Here is a 23814-nt window from a genome sequence, read left to right on the forward strand (position 1 = left end):
ATTCTTTTTATATGCTGTTGAATTCGATTTGCTAGTATCTTTTTCAGAATTTTTGCATCCATATTCATCAGGAATATTGGCCTGTAGTTCTCTTTTTTTACTGGGTCTCTGTCTGGTTTAGGAATCAAAGTAATTCTGGCTTCATAGAATGAGTCTGGAAGTTTTCCTTCCCTTTCTATTGTTTGGAATAGCTTGAGAAAGATAGGTATTATCTCTGCTTTAAATGTATGGTAGAATTCCCCTGGGAAGCCATCTGGTCCTGGACTCTTATTTGTTGGGAGATTTTTGATAACTGATTCAATTTCTTCACTGGTTATGGATCTGTTCAAGCTTTCTATTTCTTCCTGTTTGAGTTTTGGAAGTGTGTGGGTGTTTAGGAAAATTCCTAACCATTTCTTCCAGGTTGTCCAGTTTGTTGGCATATAATTTTTCATAGTATTCCCTGATAATTGCTTGTATTTCTGAGGGATTGGTTGTGACAATTCCATTTTCATTCATGATTTTATCTATTTGGGTCATCTCCCTTTTCTTTTTGAGAAGTCTGGCTAGAGGTTTATCAATTTTGTTTATTTTTTCAAAAAACCAACTCTTGGTTTCATTGACCTGCTCTACAGCTCTTTTAGAGTCTATATTGTTTACTTCTGCTCTGATCTTTATTATTTTTCTTCTTCTGCTGGGTTTGGGGTGTCTTTGCTGTTCTGCTTCTATTTTCTTTAGGTGTGCTGTTAGATTTTGTATTTGGGATTTTTCTTGTTTCTTTAGGCCTGAACTGCAGTGTATTTTCCTCTCAGGACTACCTTCACTGCATCCCAAAGCATTTGGATTGTTGTATTTTCATTTTCGTTTGTTTCCATATATTTTTTAATTTCTTCTCTAATTGCCTGGTTCACCCATTCATTCTTTAGTAGGGTGTTCTTTAACCTCCATGCTTTTGGAGGTTTTCCAGACTTTTTCCTGTGGTTGATTTCAAGCTTCATTGCATTGTGGTCTGAAAGTATGCATGGTATGATCTTAATTCTTTTATACTTATGAAGGGCTGTTTTGTGACCTCGTATGTGATCTATCTTGGAGAAGGTTCCATGTGCACTTGAGAAGAAAGTATATTCTGTTGCTTTGGGATGCAGAGTTCTGAATATATCTGTCAAGTCCATCTGATCAAGTGTATCATTCAGGGCTCTTGTTTCTTTATTGATCCTGTGTCTAGATGATCTATCCATTGTTGTCAGTGGAGTATTAAAGTCCCCTGCAATTGCCACATTCTTATCAATAAGGTTGCTTACGTTTGTGAGTAACTGTTTTATATATTTGGTGGCTCCTGTATTCGGTGCATAGACATTTAAAATTGTTAGCTCTTCCTGATGGATAGACCCTGTGATTATTATATAATGCCCTTCTTCATCTCTTGTTAAAGCCTTTCATTTAAAGTCTAGTTTGTCTGATATAAGTATGGCTACTCCAGCTTTCTTTTGAGTTCCAGTAGCATGATAGATAGTTCTCCATCCCCTCACTTTCAATCTCAAGGTATCCTCAGGTCTAAAATGAGTCTCTTGTAGACAGCAAATAGATGGGTCTTGTTTTTTTATCCACTCTGACACCCTATGTCTTTTGGTTGGAGCATTTAGTCCATTTACATTCAGTGTTATTACGGAAAGATATGGGTTTAGAATCATTGTGATGTCTGTAGGCTTCATGTCTGTAGTGATGTCTCTGGTACTTTGTCTCACAGGATCCCCCTTAGGATCTCTTGTAGGGCTGGTTTAGTGGTGATGAATTCCTTCAGTTTTTGTTTGTTTGGGAAGACCTTTACCTCTCCTTCTATTCTAAATGACAGACATGCTGGATAAAGGATTCTCGTCTGCCTATTTTTTCCCTGTTGAAAACATTCCATGCTCATGGATTGGAAGAATAAATATTGTCAAAATGTCAATACTACCCAAAGCTATCTACACATTCAATGCAATCCCAATCAAAATTGCACCAGCATTCTTCTCGAAGCTAGAGCAACCATTCCTAAAATTTGTATGGAACCACAAAAGGCCCCGAATAGCCAAAGTAATTTTGAAGAAGACTAAAGCAGGAGGCATCACAATCCCAGACTTTAGCCTCTACCACAAAGTTGTAATCATCAAGACATCATGGTATTGGCACAAAAATAGACACATAGACCGATGGCATAGAACAGAAACCCCAGAACTAGACCCACAAAAGTATGGCCAACTAATCTTTGACAAAGCAGGAAAGAATATCCATTGGAAAAAAGACAGTCTCTTTAACAAATGGTGCTGGGAGAACTGAATAGAAACATGCAGAAAGGGGCGCCTGGGTGGCTCAGTCGGTTAAGCGTCCGACTTCGCTCAGGTCATGATCTCACGGTCCGTGAGTTCGAGCCCCACATCGGGCTCTGTGCTGACAGCTCAGAGCCTGGAACCTGCTTCAGATTCTGTGTCTCCCTCTCTGTCTGACCCTCCCCCGTTCATGCTCTGTCTCTCTCTGTCTCAAAAATAAATAAACATTAAAAAAAAAAATTAAAAAAAAAAAAAGAAACATGCAGAAGGATGAAACTAGACCACTTTCTTAGGCCATTCACAAAAACAAACCCAAAATGGATGAAGGACCTGAATGTGAGACAGGAAACCATCAAAACCCTAGAGGAGAAAGTAGGAAAATACCTCTCTGACCTCAGCCGCAGCAATTTCTTACTTGACACATCCCCATAGGCAAGGGAATTAAAAGCAAAAATGAACTATTGGGACCTCATGAAGATAAAAAGCTTCTGCATGGCAAAGGAAACAATCAACAACACTAAAAGGCAACCAACGGAATGGGAAAAGATATCTGCAAATGACATATCAGACAAAGGGCTAGTATCCAAAATCTATAAAGAGCTCACTAAACTCCACACTGAAAAACAAATAATCCAGTGAAGAAATGGGCAGTAAACATGAATAGACACTTCTCTAAAGAAGACATCCAGATGGCCAACAGGCACATGAAAAGATGCTCAACATCACTCCTCATCAGGGAAATACAAATCAAAACCACACTCAGATATCACCTCACGCCAGTCAGCGTGGCTAAAATGAACAAATCAGGAGACTATAGATGCTGGAGAGGATGTGGAGAAACGGGAACCCTCTTGCACTGTTGGTGGGAATGCAAACTGGTGCAGCTGCTCTGTAAAACAGTGTGGAGGTTCCTCAAAAAATTAAAAATAGACCTACCCTATGACCCAGCAGTAGCACTGCTAGGAATTTACCCAAGGGATACAGGAGTGCTGATGCATAGGGGCACTTGTACCCCAATGTGTATAGCAGCAATCTCAATAATAGCTAAATTATGGAAAGAGCCTAAATGCCCATCAACTGACGAATGGATAAAGAAGTTATGGTTTATATACACAATGGAATACTACCTGGCAATGAGAAAGAATGAAATATGGCCTTTTGTAGCAATGTGGATAGAACTGGAGAGTGTTATGCTAAATGAAATAAGTCATACAGAGAAGGACAGATTCCATATGTTTTCACTCTTATGTGGATCCTGAGAAACTTAACAGAAGACCATGGGGAGGGGAAGGAAAAAAAATGGTTAGAGAGGGAGGGAGCCAAGCCATAAGAGACTCTTAAAAACTGAGAACAAACTGAGGGTTGATGGGGGGTGGGAGGGAGGGGAGGGTGGGTGATGGGTATTGAAAAGGGCACCTGTTGGGATGAGCGCTGGGTGTTATATGGAAACCAATTTGACAATAAATTTCATATTGAAAAACAAAACAAAACAAAACAAAACTTCTGGGTTATAGAAAAACTAAAAATTGAGTATATACTTTTTTTATTTTTAAATTTTATTTATTTATTTATTTATTTATTTATTTATTTATTTATTTTTTAATTTACATGCAAGTTAGTTAGCATATAGTGCAATAATGATTTGAGGAGTAGAATCCAGCACACCCTATGTATAACACCCAATGCTCATCACAAGTGTCCTCCTTAATGCCCCTTACCCATTTAGCCCATCCCCCCACCTACAACCCCTCTAGCAGCCCTTAGTTTGTTGTCTGTCTTTAAGTCTCTCATGTTTTGTCCCCTTCCTTGTTTTTATATTATTTTTGCTTCCCTTCCCTTATGTTCATCTTTTGTATCTTAAATTCAATGTATAAGTGAAGTCATATGATATTTGTCTTTCTCTACTTTCGCTTAGCGTAATACACTCAAGTTCCATCCTGGTAGTTCCAAAGGCTGCCTTTCATTTTTAAGCAGTGAACTTTGACCTTTATTCAACAAATATCTTTCACTGCCTTCTTTGTAGAAGTCACATGTGTTCTCAGTTTTCTGAATCAAATATTTTAAATCTAAAGTAAACACTGCGGCCTTGCATTTATTCCACGACTTACCATGTTACATTACCATGGATATACTTTCCTTGGTAGTTTAGCCTTTCCTGCCACAGAACAGGAGCACGGAGAGGTCATCTCCCTTTGGTCACTTGGCTGGTTTCCTCCCTAGCCAAGCAAAGCAGGGCAGTGGCTGTACCTCTTTTGTACACACTCCTACCTCTTTTTTTACCCTCCGTAAACTATCTGTCATTTCTGTGCTCTACATTTAGAAATATCATCCGTGCGTTACTAGAGAGCGTCTTTCTTTAAATAAACTATTACTAAAGAGCAAACATTTTAAGCTAAATTAAAGCCAGACAATTTCATAGATGATACATACATACAAACACGTTTTATAGTAACATAGAATCTTGTATCTATTCACTCTTCTTACATCTTGCATCAACTTCCTCTTGAAATAGTGTCAGCATTATTTGCTAAATATTTCCTAAATCTGCTGTTTGCTTTTCTTATCACTGCATCAGCTCTTTATGGCCACCAGCCCTTTATCATCATCCTGTGGACCTCTGAGTACTTTTCTCTCCGTTCTCACTGTCTTTGCACAGAGTTTTTCCTTTGCTTAGAATGTCATTCCTCTTTCCCTGTGTTCCCGTAGTTACCTCCTATTCATCCTTTACATCTTAACTCAGATACCACATTTTCCTTTGGAAAGCCTTCTCTGTGGAAAGAAATCTTATAAATAAGATCAGTTATACAAATATAGTATTACAGCTTTGATGTAAAGGAGAAGTATAGAAATATGGGTATACTGAAGAGGGCCCAGTGCAGTCTGGGCATCCAGAGAATGTTTTGAGGCTGTAGCCATTATTTTTGGATCTTATCATTAGTTTTGTAACTTTGCCAAAGGAAAAGCTATTTTCTTTATGACTGTGCTCTGTAAGACTTACTACTAAGTCACAGAAATAATCTTCACCATGGCTGTTAAGTATTATCCTAGCTGGGAGTGATGACCCATAGGCTTCAGTTACTGATTAGGAAATACCCGCTTGAATGACTTGTCGGCCATATTTGTTAACAAGCGCCATCCAGGTAGGTGTTTTGTTTTGTTTAATTGTTTTGTGCAGAGTATTCTCCCAAATGTAGTAACTTAGAGTAACTTGTAATTATTTTGGATAGTGGTGATCATATATATATCAGATTGAATTTTGGTATCAAGAATTCTTTTGAAGACTCTTATATTTTGAACCAAGACCCTCCAGAAGTTACCGAAGCCATACCTAGTTAGTTGGTTTTCTTGGAGAAGGAGGAATGACCAAGGAACAAGCTCTCCCCTGCACCAGTTCTCCTCTGTTCCCTCAAACGCTCAGTAGTCTGCTGTCGTCAGCGTTTCATTGTTTTTGTGTGTTTTGTTTTGTTTCTGTTGTGTAATTAAATTTAAGGGAAAAATGAAATGCTACTCCATATGGGCAATAGTGAGTCCTAAGACTTCTGTGTTCTCTTGAAGGGCTTGATTCTAATACATTGTTTTCGAGATTTCGGTGGGGGCGTGGTGATGGAAAGATGATGTCACATACTTATATTGTAGATTTGTAATTTAAGGGTACAATTTTAAGTTAAATCAACCCCAAAGTAAATTTTATCCTTATATGTACTTAAAAATAACTCTATATTCTACTCTTGTAGTATGCATAACAAGTTATAAGAAAGTCAAATTTAATGTGGAAAGCCAAAAATAAAGGTTTTGTTTTAACAATCAAACCATTTTATTGAAGGGCTTCAGGGAAGGCCAAACAACTGGTAGGATGAGATCCAATGTCCTTGGCCCAGCTGTGATCTCCCCTGCTTTATAGTCCCTGAAAACAAAGTGCACTTTTCAATCTTGTAGTGCATAATAAGTGCGCACGTACCATACTCAGATTCTGAGTACAATAATTATAGTAGACGGTTGCTAATAAAGATTTATGTGGAAGAGAAAATAAAATGAGTTGAGTGGAACTAAACACTAAAAAACAAAAAAAACCTTACTTCAGAGGTTTTTCACAGGCAAAAAAACGAGAAAATAAAAATCATAGAAAAATCATAGAAAAAGTTTATGGTATTTGTTATGTTCCTCTCTGCCCAGAAATACCCAGTGTTTCATCCATGTGAGACTCTCCGAATTAAGTCTAAATACTAAGTGATAAAATATTTTGTTTTAGAAGTCTCTGTCACCTGAGCATTATAGGATATGTGTAATAAAGAATTATTACGTTAAGAAAACCACTTTGCTTCTAATTCCATTAATAATATTTTTTATTTAGGTTCTGTTTCTAAATTTATTTAATTAAATTTCAAGATGGAAGTTTATTTTTCACGACAGCAATATTGATTGATGTGTATAGTATTATAACTGCTGCCATTATTAATAGTAATAGAGGATATTTTTTGAGGACATCCTGTGTGTCAGGACTTGTTTTGATTGTTTTATTTATAGAAACTTATTTGATTCTCATTAAAATCCTATGAAGTCATTTATCTTCATTTTCTTTGGATAAATTAAGTGCAGGATGATCTGAGTCTCATTTAAGTTTTTATTTGGTGGCAAGAAATGAGGTTAGGTGTGTGTGCAATTTATAATTATTTAAAGTAAATAATAATTACTTAAAATAATTGCTTTGATGTAAATTAATGAACTGGTATTTGAAATATAAAAAAAAAAAATCTGATGTTGAAACTGATGTCATATGTGCCGGTTATGCAAACTCTAAACATGGAAATTTAAGTTGCCTAGAAATGCTCACACAGTTAAATAGAAAATTTCTCTATATTTTGTATATGTGCTTTAAAAAGTAAAGTATATTTTCAGGATGCATGGGTGCCTCAGTCAGTTGAACGTCTGACATTTGATTTCAGCTCAGGTCATGATCCCAGAGTTGTGAGATGGAGCCCCACATCGGGCTCCACACTTAGTGTGAGCCTGCTTAAGATTCATTCTCTCTCTCTCTCTCTCTCTCTCTCTGTTTCCCCGTCTGTCCGTCTACCCTGCTCATACTCCTTTCCATCTAAAATAAAAAACTAGAAAAAAAGAAAAAATAAAGTATATTTTTCTTTATTTTTTTATTGTTAGGTGACTTCTAAGTAAAAGTATAATATGTATTCTTTGTAGAAACATGGAAAATGCAAAAAAAAACTTAAAAGAAAATAAAAATCACACCAAATCCTACCACTTAGTGATTATACACTGATAAATACTTTAAAGTAGTTCTCTCTAGATTTCTTTCCTTCCTTTGTAATGACATGTTAAATATTTTTGTACAATTGGCAAGCAATGCAAAAAACACACAAAAATCTACATTTAAAAAATATTCAATGTTTCCCTTAAGTCTCTATCCATTATAACTGTGTAAACACATGCATAATTTACATAATTGTAATCTTTTTTGGTCTTTTTAAAAAAATTCATTCTGTCAACATTTCTCCATGCTGTACAGTATTTATTATTAAATTAAATTGTAATTAATCAGCATATTTAGTGTCCCTAAAATACAATTTCTAAATTTTATTTTAGAAAAGGAGACTGAAGAAATTCAGAATGACCTATTTCTCTCTGCAAATTTGCCTGCAAAAAAAAAAAAATCGTTTTTCTCTTAGCAGTTACTCAAAATTTTTGCCATTCTCCCCGAATTCCTGGTTTATTCTTAGGAGTCACTTTGCTGCGTACCTGACTACAAGGTTGAATGTCTTCAGTGTCTGTCTGTTGTCCTTGTCCCCAGAAAACCAGTTTTTCTGTATCTCTCATCTGGCAGTGGGGACAGTGTTGTCATTGCCTTTGGGGTAGGTTCCTTCCCAGTGCTCATGGTCTCCTTTCTGTTCCGCCTCTGGAACAGTTCCCACCTTGTCTTGTATGGGATCTTCAGTATCCCTCTGTTGGCCCCTTTCTCGTTATTGGCAGATGCCCTTCATTCGCTGGGCCTGTGACACGAACAGCTTCCTTTTTTCTTGGCGACTTCACTGTCCTCCTCCCGCAAACCAGCAGGGAAGGGAGGTCCAGGCATAGGAGCATGGGTGAGGGTGCCGATGTGAGAGCAAGGTGGTATGATCTGAAGACAGTGTGTTGTTCTGAACGGCCTCACAGTGAGCTAGGAGCGAGGGAGGGCGAAGAAGAGGTTGGGTCATAAACATGGATCAAATCCCTGTTCTCGCCCTGGCTGTATCTCTTCACTTTGTGGTCCCAGTTTTCATCTTTCTGTGGATGATCTGTCACTGGAGCTCTGCACTCTGGGCTGAGCTCTAGACTCGCGTTTTCAGTTGTCTGCCTGACTTGTAAGGATGTACCATGACTTCAGAACCTATAAAACCATCCCCTTTACGGATGGAATTTTCCTTCTCTTAATTGCATGCTCATCCTGCTGTTCTTCTGAGTTTAAGCCACGAAGTCCTTAATTCCTTCTTCTGGCAGCACATTCAGATTTCACCAAGGAATAGCGTTTTACCCCACCTTCCCTCCTGTGCACACCTCACCCTTTTCATTTCTCCTGTCCCTGCCGTAGTTCACTGCACCATAGTCTCTTGCTTCGAGTACGTCAGTAGCATCCCAACTGATCTTCTTGCCATGATTCCTTTGCTTATCACAGTGTCCTTTCGATTGCCACCAGGCTTCATCTCAATGCAGTTGTGGTACAGTTGAAAGAGCCCTGGGTTTGGGGAGTTAGAACCTCAGGTCATGTTTGACCTTCTTTACTCCTTTAGCCAAGTTAGTTATCTTGAGACAAGGGCATTTGAAATACTTTTGAGAACTTCAAAATGTAATATAGGTACAAAATTTCTCTAAAACATGAATATGCCTTTACTTAGAAATCTTTAAGCAATACTGGATCTCTGCGCTTTGTTGTGGTTGTTTCCTTTACTTCTTAACCCTTTGCCATTTCACCTTTGTTTCCAAAGACTCAGTTCATTTGTACCCAAGAACACATCTGTTTCTCCATCCCGTGTGATCGGGTACCACTTGATTTATACTTTATCTTACTTAATAGTCTAGTGGAGATTTCTATCAACTCCCTGTTTCATCTTTCTCCCCCTCTCCCTGACATTTAATTTATGAATTCCTTAACAGCTGGAACCATATCTTGTTCATCATATTAGACACATTCACACATTCATGCTGTTGGATCACATCATGATAAAAGTTATTCTGAGTGGTAGGAATTCATTGATCAGATGGAATGGAATGAAATAGAATATTAAAAAAAATGAAAAGTCTGCAATGTTTTTGATTTACTTTTTATGCCACTTATTGCTGTTTCTTTTCAGATTGCCCAAAATTTTATCCAAAAGCTGGATAGTATCATAAAATATATTAAGCCAGTAGTCAAAATTTGGCTTGGTTGTTGAGTCCTTAATAAGGTACATAGGCATTCTCAGGAAGTGTGCAGATTTTCATTTGGGGGAAAGAAATTTTTTGTAATCACAAAACCTATCATTTTTTCAGTTAAAGGAGCATTGCCAACTTACCTTTTCTTTGAAAAAGTGTGTTTACTAAAGTGTTAGCGTTTACTAAAATGCCATTTTTTAAAAACACTTCTTTTTTAAAAATATTTACTTGTTATTGAGAGAGAGAGTGGGAGAGAGGCAGAGAGAGAAGGGGACAGAGGATCTGAAGCAGGTTCTGTGCTGACATCAGAGATTCCGATGCGGGGCTTGAACTCACGAACCGTGAGATCATGAGGTGAGCTGAAGTTGGGTGCCCAACTGACTGAGCTATCTGGGTGCTCCTAAAATGTCCTTTTTACTGACTCATTTTATTAGAGAAATGGAATATTAGAAATAGCACATGATAGAACTAGTAAAGGAATGGAAATGGGATTTTAAAGCCAAAGATTTATTTTGGATCCAGAACTTCATCATTTATTTTACATGGTCCTTAGTATCCTTCCTTATAAAATATGGCTCAGTGATAGCCGTGTTACAAGGTTCTTGAAATCACATGAGCTCTATTTTAGAACTTTATAAAATTATATGAATATTAATTTCTTTTTTAAACAATTTTTTTAATGTTTATTTTTGAAAGAGTGAAAGAGTATGAGTGGGGGGAGGGATAGAGAGGGAGAAACAGAATCCGAAGCAGGCTCAGGCTCCAAGCTGTCAGCACAGAGTCGGACATGGGGCTGAGCTGAAGTCAGACACTTAACTGACTGAGTCACCCAGGTGCCCCTATAAATATTAATTTCTCTCTGGAAAAGTTGTCTTGGCTTTTTTTTTTTTTAAGTTTATTTATTTTGAGAGAGAGTGTGTGAGCAGGGGAGAGGCAGAGAGAGAGGGAGAGAGAAAATCCCGAGCAGGCTCTCAGCTGACAGCACAGAGCCCGACATGGGGCTCAGTGTCATGAAGCATGACATCATGACCCGAGCCAAAATCAGATGTTGGACACTTAACTGACTGAGTCACCCAGGCGCCCCATCTTGGTTTGTTTTTAATGAGGAAAAATATAAGGCAGTGTTTAGATTTTTTTGCTATTGTTGATATACTAAATCACATATATTATCCTTAAATTTATCTATTTCATAAGTGTCAGAATAAAGATTTTTTTTTTTCTTACATCTGAAAGAACTCTGTCATTTTAGTGTGGAAAGATTCCAGAATGTCAGTCAACGTTAAAAAAAATTTCTCAATCTCCTTTCCTCCTCTCATCCCTCCCCAGCCCGGCAAATGCTGAAAGGAACCTGGTTAAAAATACAGCGTAAAGTCATGTGTTTTCTCCTAGCTGGCTTCACATGTAAGGCTTACAAAGAAGCAACGATGAAAGAAGGAAAGGAGACTGAAGAACGGAATTGGCTTTCGTACCCGCCGGCACCAGATATCACGCTGGCTGTACAAAATATGCGCCTAACAAAGTTAAAATCACTAGTGGTTAAATGTGTCCCAGATAACCCACTGTTGAAATCGTGAACTGTAGTCTAAAGTATTACTTACAGTTTTTTAGTAATGATCCCTCACGTTAATATTTGATTTTCTCCAGCTTGTGCGTGGTTAGTGTCCCTCCCACCAGCAGCTTCGTGGCGAAGAGGTTAGGCACCTCTTTACTGTACCCATTTGACGGGAAAGCAAACCGGGATAAAAACGTGCCTTTGGTCTGATGCTACAGCGTGCTCTAGAAGAGTTCCAGGATTAACGGGGTGGCTTGGGGAGCCGGGGGGACGCGCTCGTGGAGCACGTTTCGCTCTGTGTGGGGTCCCCCCCGGGTCTTCCGAAGTTCGGCGTCGAGGCGCCGCCTCCCGGCGGCCCCTGCGGCGCCACGTGTGAGATCCCGGAGCGGCATTTCCGAGCTCTGACCGCGCGTGCGTCGTGCTTTGAGGCCTGCGCTCCGTGCGAGAGGGTAGCGATCGCAGACAAAATACGCAAAGAGAAAATTGGGCGACGTGTAAGGCGCTTAGAAGTAGAGACAGCCCTCTGTGGATGAGAAGCTGCACAGAAATCCGCGACTGTGAGGAGCTGGGGCTTGCAGGGATCCGACTCCCCAAACAGGCAGCGCGGCCGAGAGCTGAGCGCATCCGAGAGGCTGAGCCCTGAAGTTCTCCTTCCGGCCTCTCCCTGCCTCATCCCTGTCTGAGGCCTCCTGACGAAGGAGGCTGAAAAGGCCTTGAGTACTTGGACGTCAGCTCGCGGGAGACTGTGAAGGCGAGAGGTGTTCTCGGTGGGAGAAACCCACGCGGCCTCGCGGCCCTTGCTTGGACTCTGTGAACCGTGCCCAGTATCGCAGGGCGTGAGGTCATCGTAAGAGCCGGGGGGCGCGAGGTCATCGTAAGAGCCGGGAACCCCCGTGCATGGGGCGCACGCTGTCAGAGCTACCGATTACTGAGGGGTGAGAGGAGGCAGAGAGGCAGGAGGGACGAAAACGCACCTCCCACTGAAGCCCCGGGCGCTAGCGTCCCAGAAAACGTTAGTTTTCCCTCAGACAGACGATAGAAAAGAATTGGGATGTAAACACTCGTTGCCAGTAAATTTCGGAAGTGCCGTCTTAAAAGGACTCTAAGTATGGGTAGTAGCCTCACTTACAAGTACAGAATAACATTCTGAAGAGTAGGTGAAACAGTAGTAAGTCAAACAATAGTAGATGAATGTGGAGAAGAAATAATGTCCTAGGAATTTTAGAGATGAGAAGGGGTAAATCCTAGGAAGGCCTCAGTCAGATAAAGAAAGGACTGGATAAATGAAAGTGAGCTAAAGAGTATAGCTAATATTTATTGATCACACACTTTATTCCTAGGCGTTGTTTTATTTTTTTATTTTCATGTTTTAAATATAATTCATTGTCAAATTGGTTTCCATACAACACCCAGTGCTCATCCCAACAAGCGCCCTCCTCGATGCCCATCACCCATTTTCCCTCTCCCCCACCCCCCATCAACCCTCAGGTTGTTCTCAGTCCTTAAGAGTTTCTTATGGTTTGCCTCCTTTCCTCTCTGTAACTTTTTTCCCCCTTCCCCTCCCCCATGGTCTGTTAAGTTTCTTAAGATCCACATATGCGTGAAAACATATGGTATCTGTCTTTCTCTGCCTTATTTCGCTTAGCATAATACCCTCCAGTTCCATCCACGTTGCTGCAAATGGCCAGATTTCATTCTTTCTCATTGCCAAGTAGTATTCCATTATATATATAAACCACATCTTCTTTATCCATTCATCAGTTGATGGACATTTAGGCTCTTTTCCATAATTTGCCTATTGTTGAAAATGCTGATGTAAACATTGGGGTACATGTGCCCCTATGCATCAGCACTCTCGTATCCCTTGGGTAAATTCTCCTAGGCATTGTTTTAAATACTTTGCATGTTTGATCCTGTAAATACCTTGTTATTTTATTTTACAAATGAGGAAAGTGAGGTAATTAAGTATACTTGGAAGGTTCTCTAATGAGGCAGGATTGGCGCGTGGGCTCCTGACCCTGGGATCCACGCCGGCATGCTCTCCTGGTGGGCTCTGGCCAGGAACTCATTGCAGAAAAGATAAGAGAAAACGTATCAAAGGTATTAAAACGTATCAAATGAAATTACTGAAATAGCAAACCAAAAGTAAGTAGAGGTTATCAAAAAACCAAGAAAGAAATTAATAGATAAGCCTTTAGGAAGGCTGATCAAGGGGGAAAAATAGAACACACAAAGAGTATTCAGAATTGAGAGAGAATTGAGAATTACTGAAAGGTGGACAAAACTGAGGCTGCTTGGAGTCTGTCTGGTACCATTATGCGCTTAGCAAAACGTGCTTCCCTTGAGCCTGTGCAGTCATGTGAATATCTCTGTACCAATTGAAAAATAGCCTTGAGCCAGGATACGCATGTCGGTGAATGTAAAACGGCTTGATGTTCAGTCCTCCCATTGCTGTGGTTGGGAGCTTGTATGTACTGAGTAACCGGCTCTCTATGGACATAATTAGAGATAGAATAGGGATTGTTTAGAAAGCATGAAAATACCATGAACTGTAATTACTGCTTATTTATTGAAATGTTAAAAGATAGAAAATGGAAACAGGTGTTGTAGGGCCTTCAGTGATGACAAACTTGCCGAATACCAACTGGTGGGAAAATCTGATGTAGTGAAAGGTTTCCTTTATTTACAAGATGCCACAAAAGGATTTTAAGCAAACATTTAGAATTTTTAAATACCAGCTTTGAAGCAAGGCCCTGAATGCTTTTTCCTTTTCTTTTCTTTTTAATCAGCATGTTACATGCAAATAGTGCTCAAAGGCTGATGTGAAAGAATGACGGTGCCTCGAGCCCTTTTCAGACCTTATCCTGGTCCTAAGATCCCAGTTTTAGTTCTTGGCTCTTTCTTCTGGCCTGGTTGTTTCATGTATTTTTCCATATTGTCTAGCTTCTTAACTGTGGCGGGTTATATCTGGTTTTCCTTGTGGCCCTTCTGGCCAGAAATGGACCTTAAGCATATGTTAACAAAATGAAACGTACCAGGTCCCTTTCTTTCTGTCTGTGATATTATCAAGCAGTTGCAAGTTTTTATCTTGCTGTTCTCAGGTAAAGTAATCATTAAATGATTTTGAATTAGTTTTATCCCTTGAAGAACAATAGAGATCAAAGGTTAGCAGTCTTTTTCTCTACAGACCAGATAGTAAATGTTTTAGGCCTTATGGTCTATCCAGTCTCTGTCACAGCAACTCAATTATATAGCTCTTAAGCTGTCGTGGAATGAAAGCAGCTACAGACAGTATATAAATGGGTGAACACGGCTCTGTTCCAGTAAAACATTATGGGAACTAAAATGAGAATTGTATGTAATTTTTATTTGTCATGAAATATATTCTTTTGATTTTCCCTCAACAATTTAATAGTGTAAAAACCATCCTTAGTTGGTGGGCCAAACAAAAACAAGCAGCTTGCTGGATTTGGCCCACAGGCCTTAGTTTGTTGGCACTGGTGTGATTCTTAAATAAGCGCCGTGTTCTGTATTATTGTAGTAGCCAATGTGGAATTGCTTGTATTTCTGTCGTGGGAACCCAAAGTGGGGAAACCTGGTGTCCCTTGGCATGCCCGAGGAACAGAGAGTAGAAAAGCGTGGAGAAGAAGACTGTAGATGGGGCAGTGGGTTAGCTCTGGGGGTAGAATTCATCTGTCCGAGGCATTTAGTAAGTACACATTGTTTTTGCCACTGTACCAGGTACTGTAGACAACAGGTAGTGTATAGCTTGGTCTTTGGCCTGGAAAAGTGGCAAAGACCGATAATTGTAAATAAATAGACAGATAGTGACTGAAAAGATTATGGTCTGGCAATACAAGTATGCCCAAACTTATGCCTACAGTTATCAACTGGATGGTAAATTTATAAAAATTATGAGGAACTAGAGAAGAAGTGTATTTCAGGAAGCCCATAGTATTTGAATTTGAAGGGCCTTATGTGTTGTGTTAAGGTGCTTGGCCTTTATCCCACTGTCTAGGACAGTGTTTCTCTGTGCTGTAGGATCAGATTTTTTTTTTTAAATTTTCCAGCCCATTATGAACTAATAGTTTTATAAAATACAATAAAAATTATAGAAAAATGAAATAAAGATATTATAAAATATACGTCCAAATTTTAGGTTAGATTGAGCCAACGTAAAATTACTCTTTAAGATTGCTGGAAAAATTTATAAGCACCCAGGTTTTGTACTTAACTCCTCACAGGCTGATAACAAATATATCGTGGCTGACAATTCTCACACTGTCACTGGTCTGTGGGCCAACTTTGAGTGGTACTGATCTCTCCTAGCTAATATGGGGTCTCTGCAATTTTTCAGCAAACAATGACATAGGTATTTTTGTGTTTGGCATAATGAATTTTTTGTCAGCACAAGTGGTAGTTAGGTTTCTGGGTGGAAGGATGGAAACCAAGGAACCTTGGAGTCATCAATGCTTGAAATGTAGCTCAAAGTGGAGGAGAAAGTGAAATTGACTCTTTTGATTCTCATTAATTCACATACAGGATAATTCTTGCAGTAGCCTATAAACTTCTTGTAGGCAGGTACTGTATTTCTTTTAGTAACTACATAAGGCATGCACTTTTCAGAATATTTAATGAATGAATGAATGAGTCAGAGAGGTGAGGCAGAACCAGGAAAGAGTAGAGTATGTATAAAACTAGAATAAGAAGAGTTTCAGGCTGAGAATATAATGAACAGAATCAAATACTTTCAAATAAACGAGGGTGATAATTGATAAGTATTTATTAGATTTAGTAATTTGGAAGTCCTTAGGGAGATCACTTTAGTGACATGATAAACTTAGATAAAAAATGTGTTTCCCATTTCTGTTATCCAGTAAGAGAATGAATAGAGATACCCTGTATTTAAAAAAAATTTTTTTTTTAACATTTATTTATTTTGTGTGTGTGTGTGTGTGTGTGTGTGTGTGTGTGTTTTATTTTTGAGACAGAGACAGAGCATGAGCAGGGGAGGGGAAGAGAGAGAGGGAGACACAGAATCTGAAGCAGGCTCCAGGCTCTGAGCTGTCATCGCAGAGCCCGACGCGGGGCTTGAACTCACAGACCGTGGGATCATGACCTGAGCCGAAGTCGGATGCTCAACCGACTGAGCCACCCAGGCGCCCCTAACATTTATTTATTTTTGAGAGACAGAAACAGAGAATGAGCAGGGGAGGGGCAGAGAAAGCCCCTGAAGCAGGCTCCAGGCTCTGAGCTGTCAGCACAGAGCCCAGCGTGGGGCTCGAACCGACGAATCGTGAGATCATGACCTGAGCCAAAGTCAGACAGACACTTCACCAACTGAGCCACCCATGCGCCCCTCCCTTTTTTTTTTTTTAATTTTTTTTTTAAGGTAGAGATACCCTTTAAATATGACACATCATTAGGGTGCGTGGGTGGCTTCGTCAGTTGAGCATCCGACTTTGGCTCAGGTCATGATCTGATGGTTTGTGAGTTTGAGCCCCCCGTGGGGCTCTCTGCTGTTAATGCAGAGCCCACTTGGGATCCTCTATCCCCTCTCTCTGCCCCTCCGCCACTTGTGTGTGCGCATGTGCTCACTTTCTCTCCCTCTCTCTCTCTCTCACTCTCTCTAAAAAATAAATAAAAATATTTAAAATATGACACATTATTAACTAATGCTAATTATTTGAAGAAGAAAAGTGATAACTTTAATTAGTATTGTATGTGAATGTAAGATCAGTATTGTATTTTTTTCTTCCATCTTAAAAAGGGAACTAAGTCTCTAAATGGAGTTGAAATTGATTTTTAATAATTTGTTCTGAGTTGAGCAAAAAATTGAAATGTGAATAATTTGGTTGGTCTTGTTTCAAATTGATCTTTAATAAAGCAGTTATCTAATATTTTTTATGTGATTCTTTGTTAGAACCTTTCCAGTAACATTCTATGTTCATCATAGAATAAAGTTTAATCTTAATCTGTACTGTACCAGGCAAGTATTTGGCCAGTAGTTTGTAGGAAAAAGATTATGGATTGAAAGTATGTGGGATATAAATTCTGAAGAGTCAGGGAACCGAAAAACATTTGAGGGCTGTTAATGGAAAGAATAGAAGTTGTCTGGAGCATCATTATAGCAGCTAATGTAGCAGTTTGTTGTGTCCTTTAGTTGCTTTATGTCTTATAAACAAGTTTTAGTAGCATCTTTAAATTGAAGAAACACGCATTAAACATGATATCTCTTGCCTAAATTATGGGCACTCCCATCCAGTGCATGTGTGAATATTGGTACTTGGTCATCTTTAATATTGTCTAGATGGAAACGTTATTTGAATTTTCCCTCTGTGATTGCTTTTCAAAAAAAATAAAATAAAATGGACTTTGGATATTTTCCCCCCCTTTTCTCTGAAAAGATCATGATCATTTTACATCACGGTGGGTAATGAAATTCCAGGCAACTTAAGATAAACTGTAATTTTTATGCTGTTTTTTATTATGAAATATAAATATTCAGTACTCTTCACAAGAATTTCAAAAGTTCTCTCTACATCTTTCCATAGAATGAAGACCAAGAAGTGGTCCTGGTCAGAACAGATCGGTCTGGAGGAGTGTGGCCTGTGAGCACAGCAGGAAAACCTCTGGAATCTACAGGAGGAAGAAGGAAGAGGCAGATGGTGTGTTTATCATATGTCATTTTTAATTTGGAATTCCTTTCCCCTCCTTGGCTTTGTTTGCATCAGACTACTTCAGAATATTTTCTAAAGTGTAGGTTTATACTACAAGCATTAGAAGGTAGTAAGTTATAGTATTACTTTTATTCTCAGGTATATCCCTTTGCATTTTACAAAATGGAATCTAATTCAACTATGGGTTTCAAATGCGAACATGGAGTGTTTAAAGCAATTTTAATTTTGTGTACATTGTTTTTGCCTTTGTTTCTAGCTTCCTTTTACATATTTACCGTAGCTCTTAGGGAAAATTTTGCATTAGCTAATTTGAGCCCTGGTGATGGGGTGTCGATATACAATAATGTCTTAAATATGTGGTTGCTGTGATCCGTTATAAGCCTTATTTTCTTTTCCATCTTCCAGCTCTACCAATTAGTTTTTAGCACTACCCTGAGGCTCTAGAGATGGTAAAAAGAGTGTATTCAGTTTTCCCAAGTTAGATTTTTTGTTTTAAATTTGGAAGATCATACAAACGGTAATTGGGTCCACAGAAGATTTGTTTGTTCATAATTTTTCTGTCATATGTTTACTATTTGTCTATTGAGTGCCTGTGCTGCTGGAGAGAGTAGTTGGTTCAGCAAATAGAGCGGGATAGATCCCTCCTCTAATGAAATAGGAAGAATTAAGGGTTTGGAGCAGAGATGGGGCAGGAGAATAGTAAAGGTTTGAATTCTGTGGAATGACGGAACTGGCTAGGGAGCCATAGATGCATTATCCGATGGCATCAAGGGCTCTGTTTGAGTTGCCTGCGGCCAAGCACTTGCAGGTACAGGGTAAAGAGGGCAGACACATTCATGTGGGACCGAGGTTTGCCTTTTGAGTGTAATGACAGGATAGGAGGGCCAGAAATTAAGGATCTGGAACCAAGGAGTGATTGAAGCCACGCAATGTGAGATTTAAGCTAGTGATTTCAGGAATCGGAATGTTGGGAAAAGTACTGGGAATGTGCTTCCAAAGGTCTCAAAGAGGTTGAAGAGCAGGTTTTGTTTGGCTAAGGGAGTGTGATGATAAGAGACATATGGGAGATGTGACTTAGGAGAAAATATATGACACTTCTCTTTGCTACAGGTAGGTATGGAACCCACTGATAGAAAGACCCAGGACTGACTTAGATGAGAATCAGAGTATCAGCCTTGTCCCTGGCAGAGCTGTGTGAAATGAGTTTGCTCATACTTGCCCTCTGTTTTCGGTGTGCTCACTTTATCTCCAGATGGCTGTGCGCTTCCCTCCACAGCAGTCAGGAGTTACTCCAAGGACAAGAACAGAGGGGAAGGAAGAAGGTTAAAGCAATTCTGCCTTTTCCCCCAAACCCGGAAGTCAGATAATGCCATCCCTGGGGAAGAAGAGAGTAATGGGGCAGAAAGAGGAAGTGGTATTTGAATGGAAATTCTTCCAAACCGGAAACACATAGAAAAGGGATAAGCTGGAAGGAAAGCTTGTGATACGTCGTGGTGTGTTGTACATTTAATATGAGATTTACAGGTAATTAAAAATACTTCAGAGACCCAGACCCATGTTTTCACTAAATAATGTTCATTTTCTCATAGGCTTCAACTCACGAAGAAAAAGAAAGGGTTAGATACTTTCACGATGATGATAATCTCAGCCTAAGTGATTTAGTCAAGAACGAAAAGATGGGAACAGCAGAAAATCAGAACAAACTTTTTATGAGAATGGCATCTAAGGTAAGATATATTCCTAGAATATCTTTCAGTTTTTAGAAGCTGATTACTCCCATCTAGCAATGATGTATTTTTCACAGAGGTCTGTTCTTTCTGATCTTGATTTATTTGAATAAGTCAAACCCTTTGTAAGATGTTAGGAACATGCATTTGGAATTGATTGGGAAGTATATATTTGAGATTGATTTTGTTTTTATTTTTTATCTTTATTTATTTCTTTGAAGTTTATTTATTTTGAGAGACAGAGAGAGAAAAAGAGAGAGAGGGTACGTGCACAAGCAGAGGGGCAGAGAGAGAAAGAGAGAGAGAATCCCAAGCAGGCTCCATGCTGCCAGTGCAGAGCACGATGTGGGGCTTGAACTCTTGGAAATCAAGAGTAGATTGCTTAACCAACTGAGCCTTAGCCACCCAGGCACCCCTATTTCGTTTTTAAATATAAGCTCTGGTTTAGTTTTTTTATGTATGCTATGAAAATGTTAATTGTGTATTTGATCTACCAGTTAAGGGAAAGTCTTGGGCCAGAGTTTAATGTTAGCAACATGCTGCTAGTTAGGTGACCAGTATGTTTTGTCTTAATGTTCCTCCAGTTCTTCATAATGTTTACCACAAGGAATATATTTGAAGTAAGGTATTACGGATTATAGAGGAGGCATTTTAGAATAATCTTAAGTCTGTTTATATGAAAACTTGTATTTGAAAACATTTTTTTAATGTTTATTTTTGACAGAGAGAGAACAGAGTGCAAGCAGGGGTGGGGTAGGAGAGAGAGAGAGAGAAAGAGCGAAGGAGACACCGAATCCGAAGCAGGCTCCAGTCTCCAAGCTGTCAGCACAGAGCCTGACACAGGGCTTGAACTCACGAGCTGTGAGATCATGACCTGAGTTGAGGTCGGATGCTTAACCGACTGAGCCACCTAGGTGCCCCTGAACACTTGTGTTTATATTTCATATTTAAATGAAAATGTATATTAATACATCATTATGGTTAGTAGGATTAATATTTGTTGCAGATAGCATTCTTTGTTGCAGTCCCTTCCAAACTTGCCCACTAACATTTTTGATACAAGAGATATTTAAGCTCAGCTGTCTAACAGGGTTTGACTCCCCTGGAGCATCAGCTTGCTGTCTCTTTGCAGATGCAGTTTTCCTGGAAAACAGCTGTCTGCATTTGTTTACATATTGTCGAAGATTGTTTTCACTCCATAACAGCCAAGTTGAGTGAGATGAATCGAGTTGAGTGAGTTGAATCGTTGTGACAGAGACCTTATAGCCCACAAAGTTGAAATATTTGAAATACTTTGCCCATGCCTTTGTGATACCATTGGTTACTTTTTGGTGGTGGGCGTTTGGACCAGGTATCTGAGGTACGGGAGGAAGACTCTCCTGCCTGGTGAAAAACTTAATGGAAACTAGAATAAAGATAACTAGAGGTATCTGTGTATATATATGTGTGTTGGGAGGAGTGACACAAACTTGGGTTTAAATAGAAATGGTCATTCTTCCCATCACTAAGAATTGTAAATTTAGCCCTTAGGATCATTTCATTTCTCTTCATCTGGAGGGAAAGACTAGAAATCAATCCCCTAGGGTCTGGAATTTCATTTTTATGAAAGTTTTCTTCTCAGAAATGGGGCAGACCACTTTATATGGAACTCTGAATTAAATACACTTTTAGTAATCTGAGCGTAGTACGTTCAGGTGTATACACAAGATTAAAAAAAAAAAACCTTGTTAAAAATTGTAATAGTCATTTGTTCACTTGTTCATTGAACAGCTGAGGGGTGCACAGTAGTCCCTATGCTGGTGCTGTGAGTAGGGATCCGATGAGTTCCTCCTCTCCAGAGGCTTATGTTTCTAGTGGATGAGACAGAAAATGAACAAATAGATGGTATAAAATACTATATAACATAAGTAATATTACACAAAATAGAAAATATTTTTGTAGGAAATAAAGCATAATCGGAGGTGATAGGCTGGTGTTTTCAGTAGAGTTGAAGGCAGGCCTCTCCCTGGAGGTGGTGTTTCTGCAGCCTGCGAACAGAGTCGGGGGGTGGGGTCCACATGAATATCTGGGGGGAGGCTATTCGTGCAGAAGAAACAGCACATGCAAAGGGTCCACAGCAGAGGCAAGCTTGAAGCATGTGTGACCTGACCAGGGGCACAGGGAGGTGGGACAGGGGAGCAGAAGAGGCGGGGGACACAGCAGGTCTTACAGGCTGTGGTGTGGGAGCGCACGCTTTCGTTGTTAAGTGATGGGACGCCATTGTGAAGCTTCGTAGTAGGACAGTGTCATGATTTGGCTTATGTTTTGTAGTTGCCCCACAATTCTTGTGTGTTCTGTTCTGTTTTTTTCATTTGTGGAAGTTTCTCTTGTCATCTTCCAGCTCCGAGGTTCTTTCCTCCACTGTGTCTGGTCTGCTTATAAACCCATCATTTCTTCATTTCCGTTGTAGTGTTTTTAGGCTCTAGGATTTCTTTCTGGTTCTTAGAGTTTCCACTTCTCAGCTTACATTACCTGTCTGTTCTTGGTGAGCCTACGCTCCTGGACTGTGAGCCTCACCCGTACTTGTCAGTTTGTTTTCCCTGCTGAGTTGGGAAGGGATGGCTGGGGGGGCTGGAGTCAGGTGCTCCCTTTACTTCAGGTGGGTTAGGCCATGATAAAGCCCCAGCAGGTGCAGCTCTGGTAACATTGTTCCACCTGAGAGCTGGGCTTAAGATGAACAGAATGTTCTGGTGTATTTCACAGTGGTGCTCCTCTCCCTGCCTGCTGCTGGAAGCGAGAGAGCACCTGGAGGTAAAACTCACACAACTGTGGGGACTTTATCCATGACTGGGTCCCCCTGGAGTTTTTAACTCTCAGACTTGTCCATTTTGTCCACACTGAGCCTCCAGCAATTTGTCAGCTAAAGCTTAGCTTTTCCTGGCCTGGCGGTGGTTCCCATGGAGCCCCTGCTCTGTGCACACAGATAGATTGTGATTCCCCGTACCCCCCTGACTGGCTCCCTGACTTTGGGGTAGAGTCGCTTTCCTGAGAGGCTAAGGAGAGGTGTTGATTTTTCAGCTTCTTCAGCTTTATACTTGTTTTTGGGGCAGAGTGGCAGCTTCTCAGCTCTTTAAATGCCAGGCTGGAAACTGCTGTTTTATTTTTGAAAGGATTTTTCTGGCAGCTCTTTCAAGAAGATGATGTAGGGAGGCAGGAGTGGAAATAGGGAGATCACTTTAGGAGGGTCTCGCATTAACTCAGATAGAGCCTGGGATTAGAGTGTAAACTGGTGAGAAGTGTTAGGCCTTGGGGCAGTGCTGATGCTATTTACTGAAATAGAAAACCCTGCAGGGGTCACATATCGCTGGAGGTAGGAGATGGGGAATACTCTCACACATACGTGATATACGAAATGCCCATGAGACATTCACATGGTGCCGTGGGCTCATTGCCATGGAGCTCTGGGTCTGTGTTGGCTCTCACAGACGCTTGGGTGCTCTGAACATTGAAATGTGTGTAGAGCCATGGGACCCAGGGAATTATTAAAGTGGCTCTGAAGACTGAGCTCTGGAGCACTGTGTGGAAGGGGACGAGGAGGGTTCCACAACTGATGCTGAGAAGGGGCAGCCACTGAGGCACAAGGAAGACAGGCCGTGGTGGTTGAGAAGCAGGAGAAGATAGGAAGGAGCCTGTGAATAACTGTCAGTTGCTTCTGAGAGGTTGAGTCAGATCTTTGAAGCCGGGGAAGTGACCGTTAGGTTTGGCATCGTGGGGGCTTCTGGAGACTCAGAGGGAAGGCGGAGTGTCCATGTGCGGAGGCAGATGGGCTTGTAAATATGGTAGAAGAAGGAACGCCCCCCCCCCCCCCCCCCCCCCCGCCCTTACCGTTCCCCTTAGTTTAGTGAACACTAAGGTTTTCAGCTGGGAGTCATGGTGAAGAAGGGGACATCAGAGGGTTGAGAAGAAAGAGCGGAATGGTTTTTGAGAGAAGCTGTGTGAAGTAAAGCAGGATGGCCAAGCAGGACTGAAGGTCCATCTGAGGTTTACAGTTATAAATTTAACAGTGAACATGGCAGGGCGTTCGTGTGCTTTTTTTCTATCATGTTTGGATGGAGACTTAGTTTTACTGAGTCATGATATAGTCATCATGACTTGTTTTGTATTTTTCAGATTTTACCACCATTGTATCT

The 23814-nt window shown here is 40.1% G+C and overlaps 1 protein-coding gene across 1 annotated transcript in view; it reads left to right on the forward strand.

Moving 5' to 3' along the window:
• Nucleotides 1–23814, forward strand: part of CWF19L2 (CWF19 like cell cycle control factor 2) — a 150293-nt gene that overhangs the window by 75121 nt on the left and 51358 nt on the right. The window contains exons 11-12 of the mRNA XM_078432699.2: nucleotides 17793–17906; nucleotides 19508–19645. Coding sequence (XP_078288825.2) covers nucleotides 17793–17906; nucleotides 19508–19645 — 252 coding nt within the window. The remainder of the gene's footprint in view (nucleotides 1–17792; nucleotides 17907–19507; nucleotides 19646–23814) is intronic.

Source organism: Panthera onca, chromosome D1 (genome assembly GCF_046562875.1).
Source record: "Panthera onca isolate mPanOnc1 chromosome D1, mPanOnc1 haplotype 2, whole genome shotgun sequence".
NCBI classification, from domain to species: Eukaryota; Metazoa; Chordata; class Mammalia; order Carnivora; family Felidae; genus Panthera; species Panthera onca.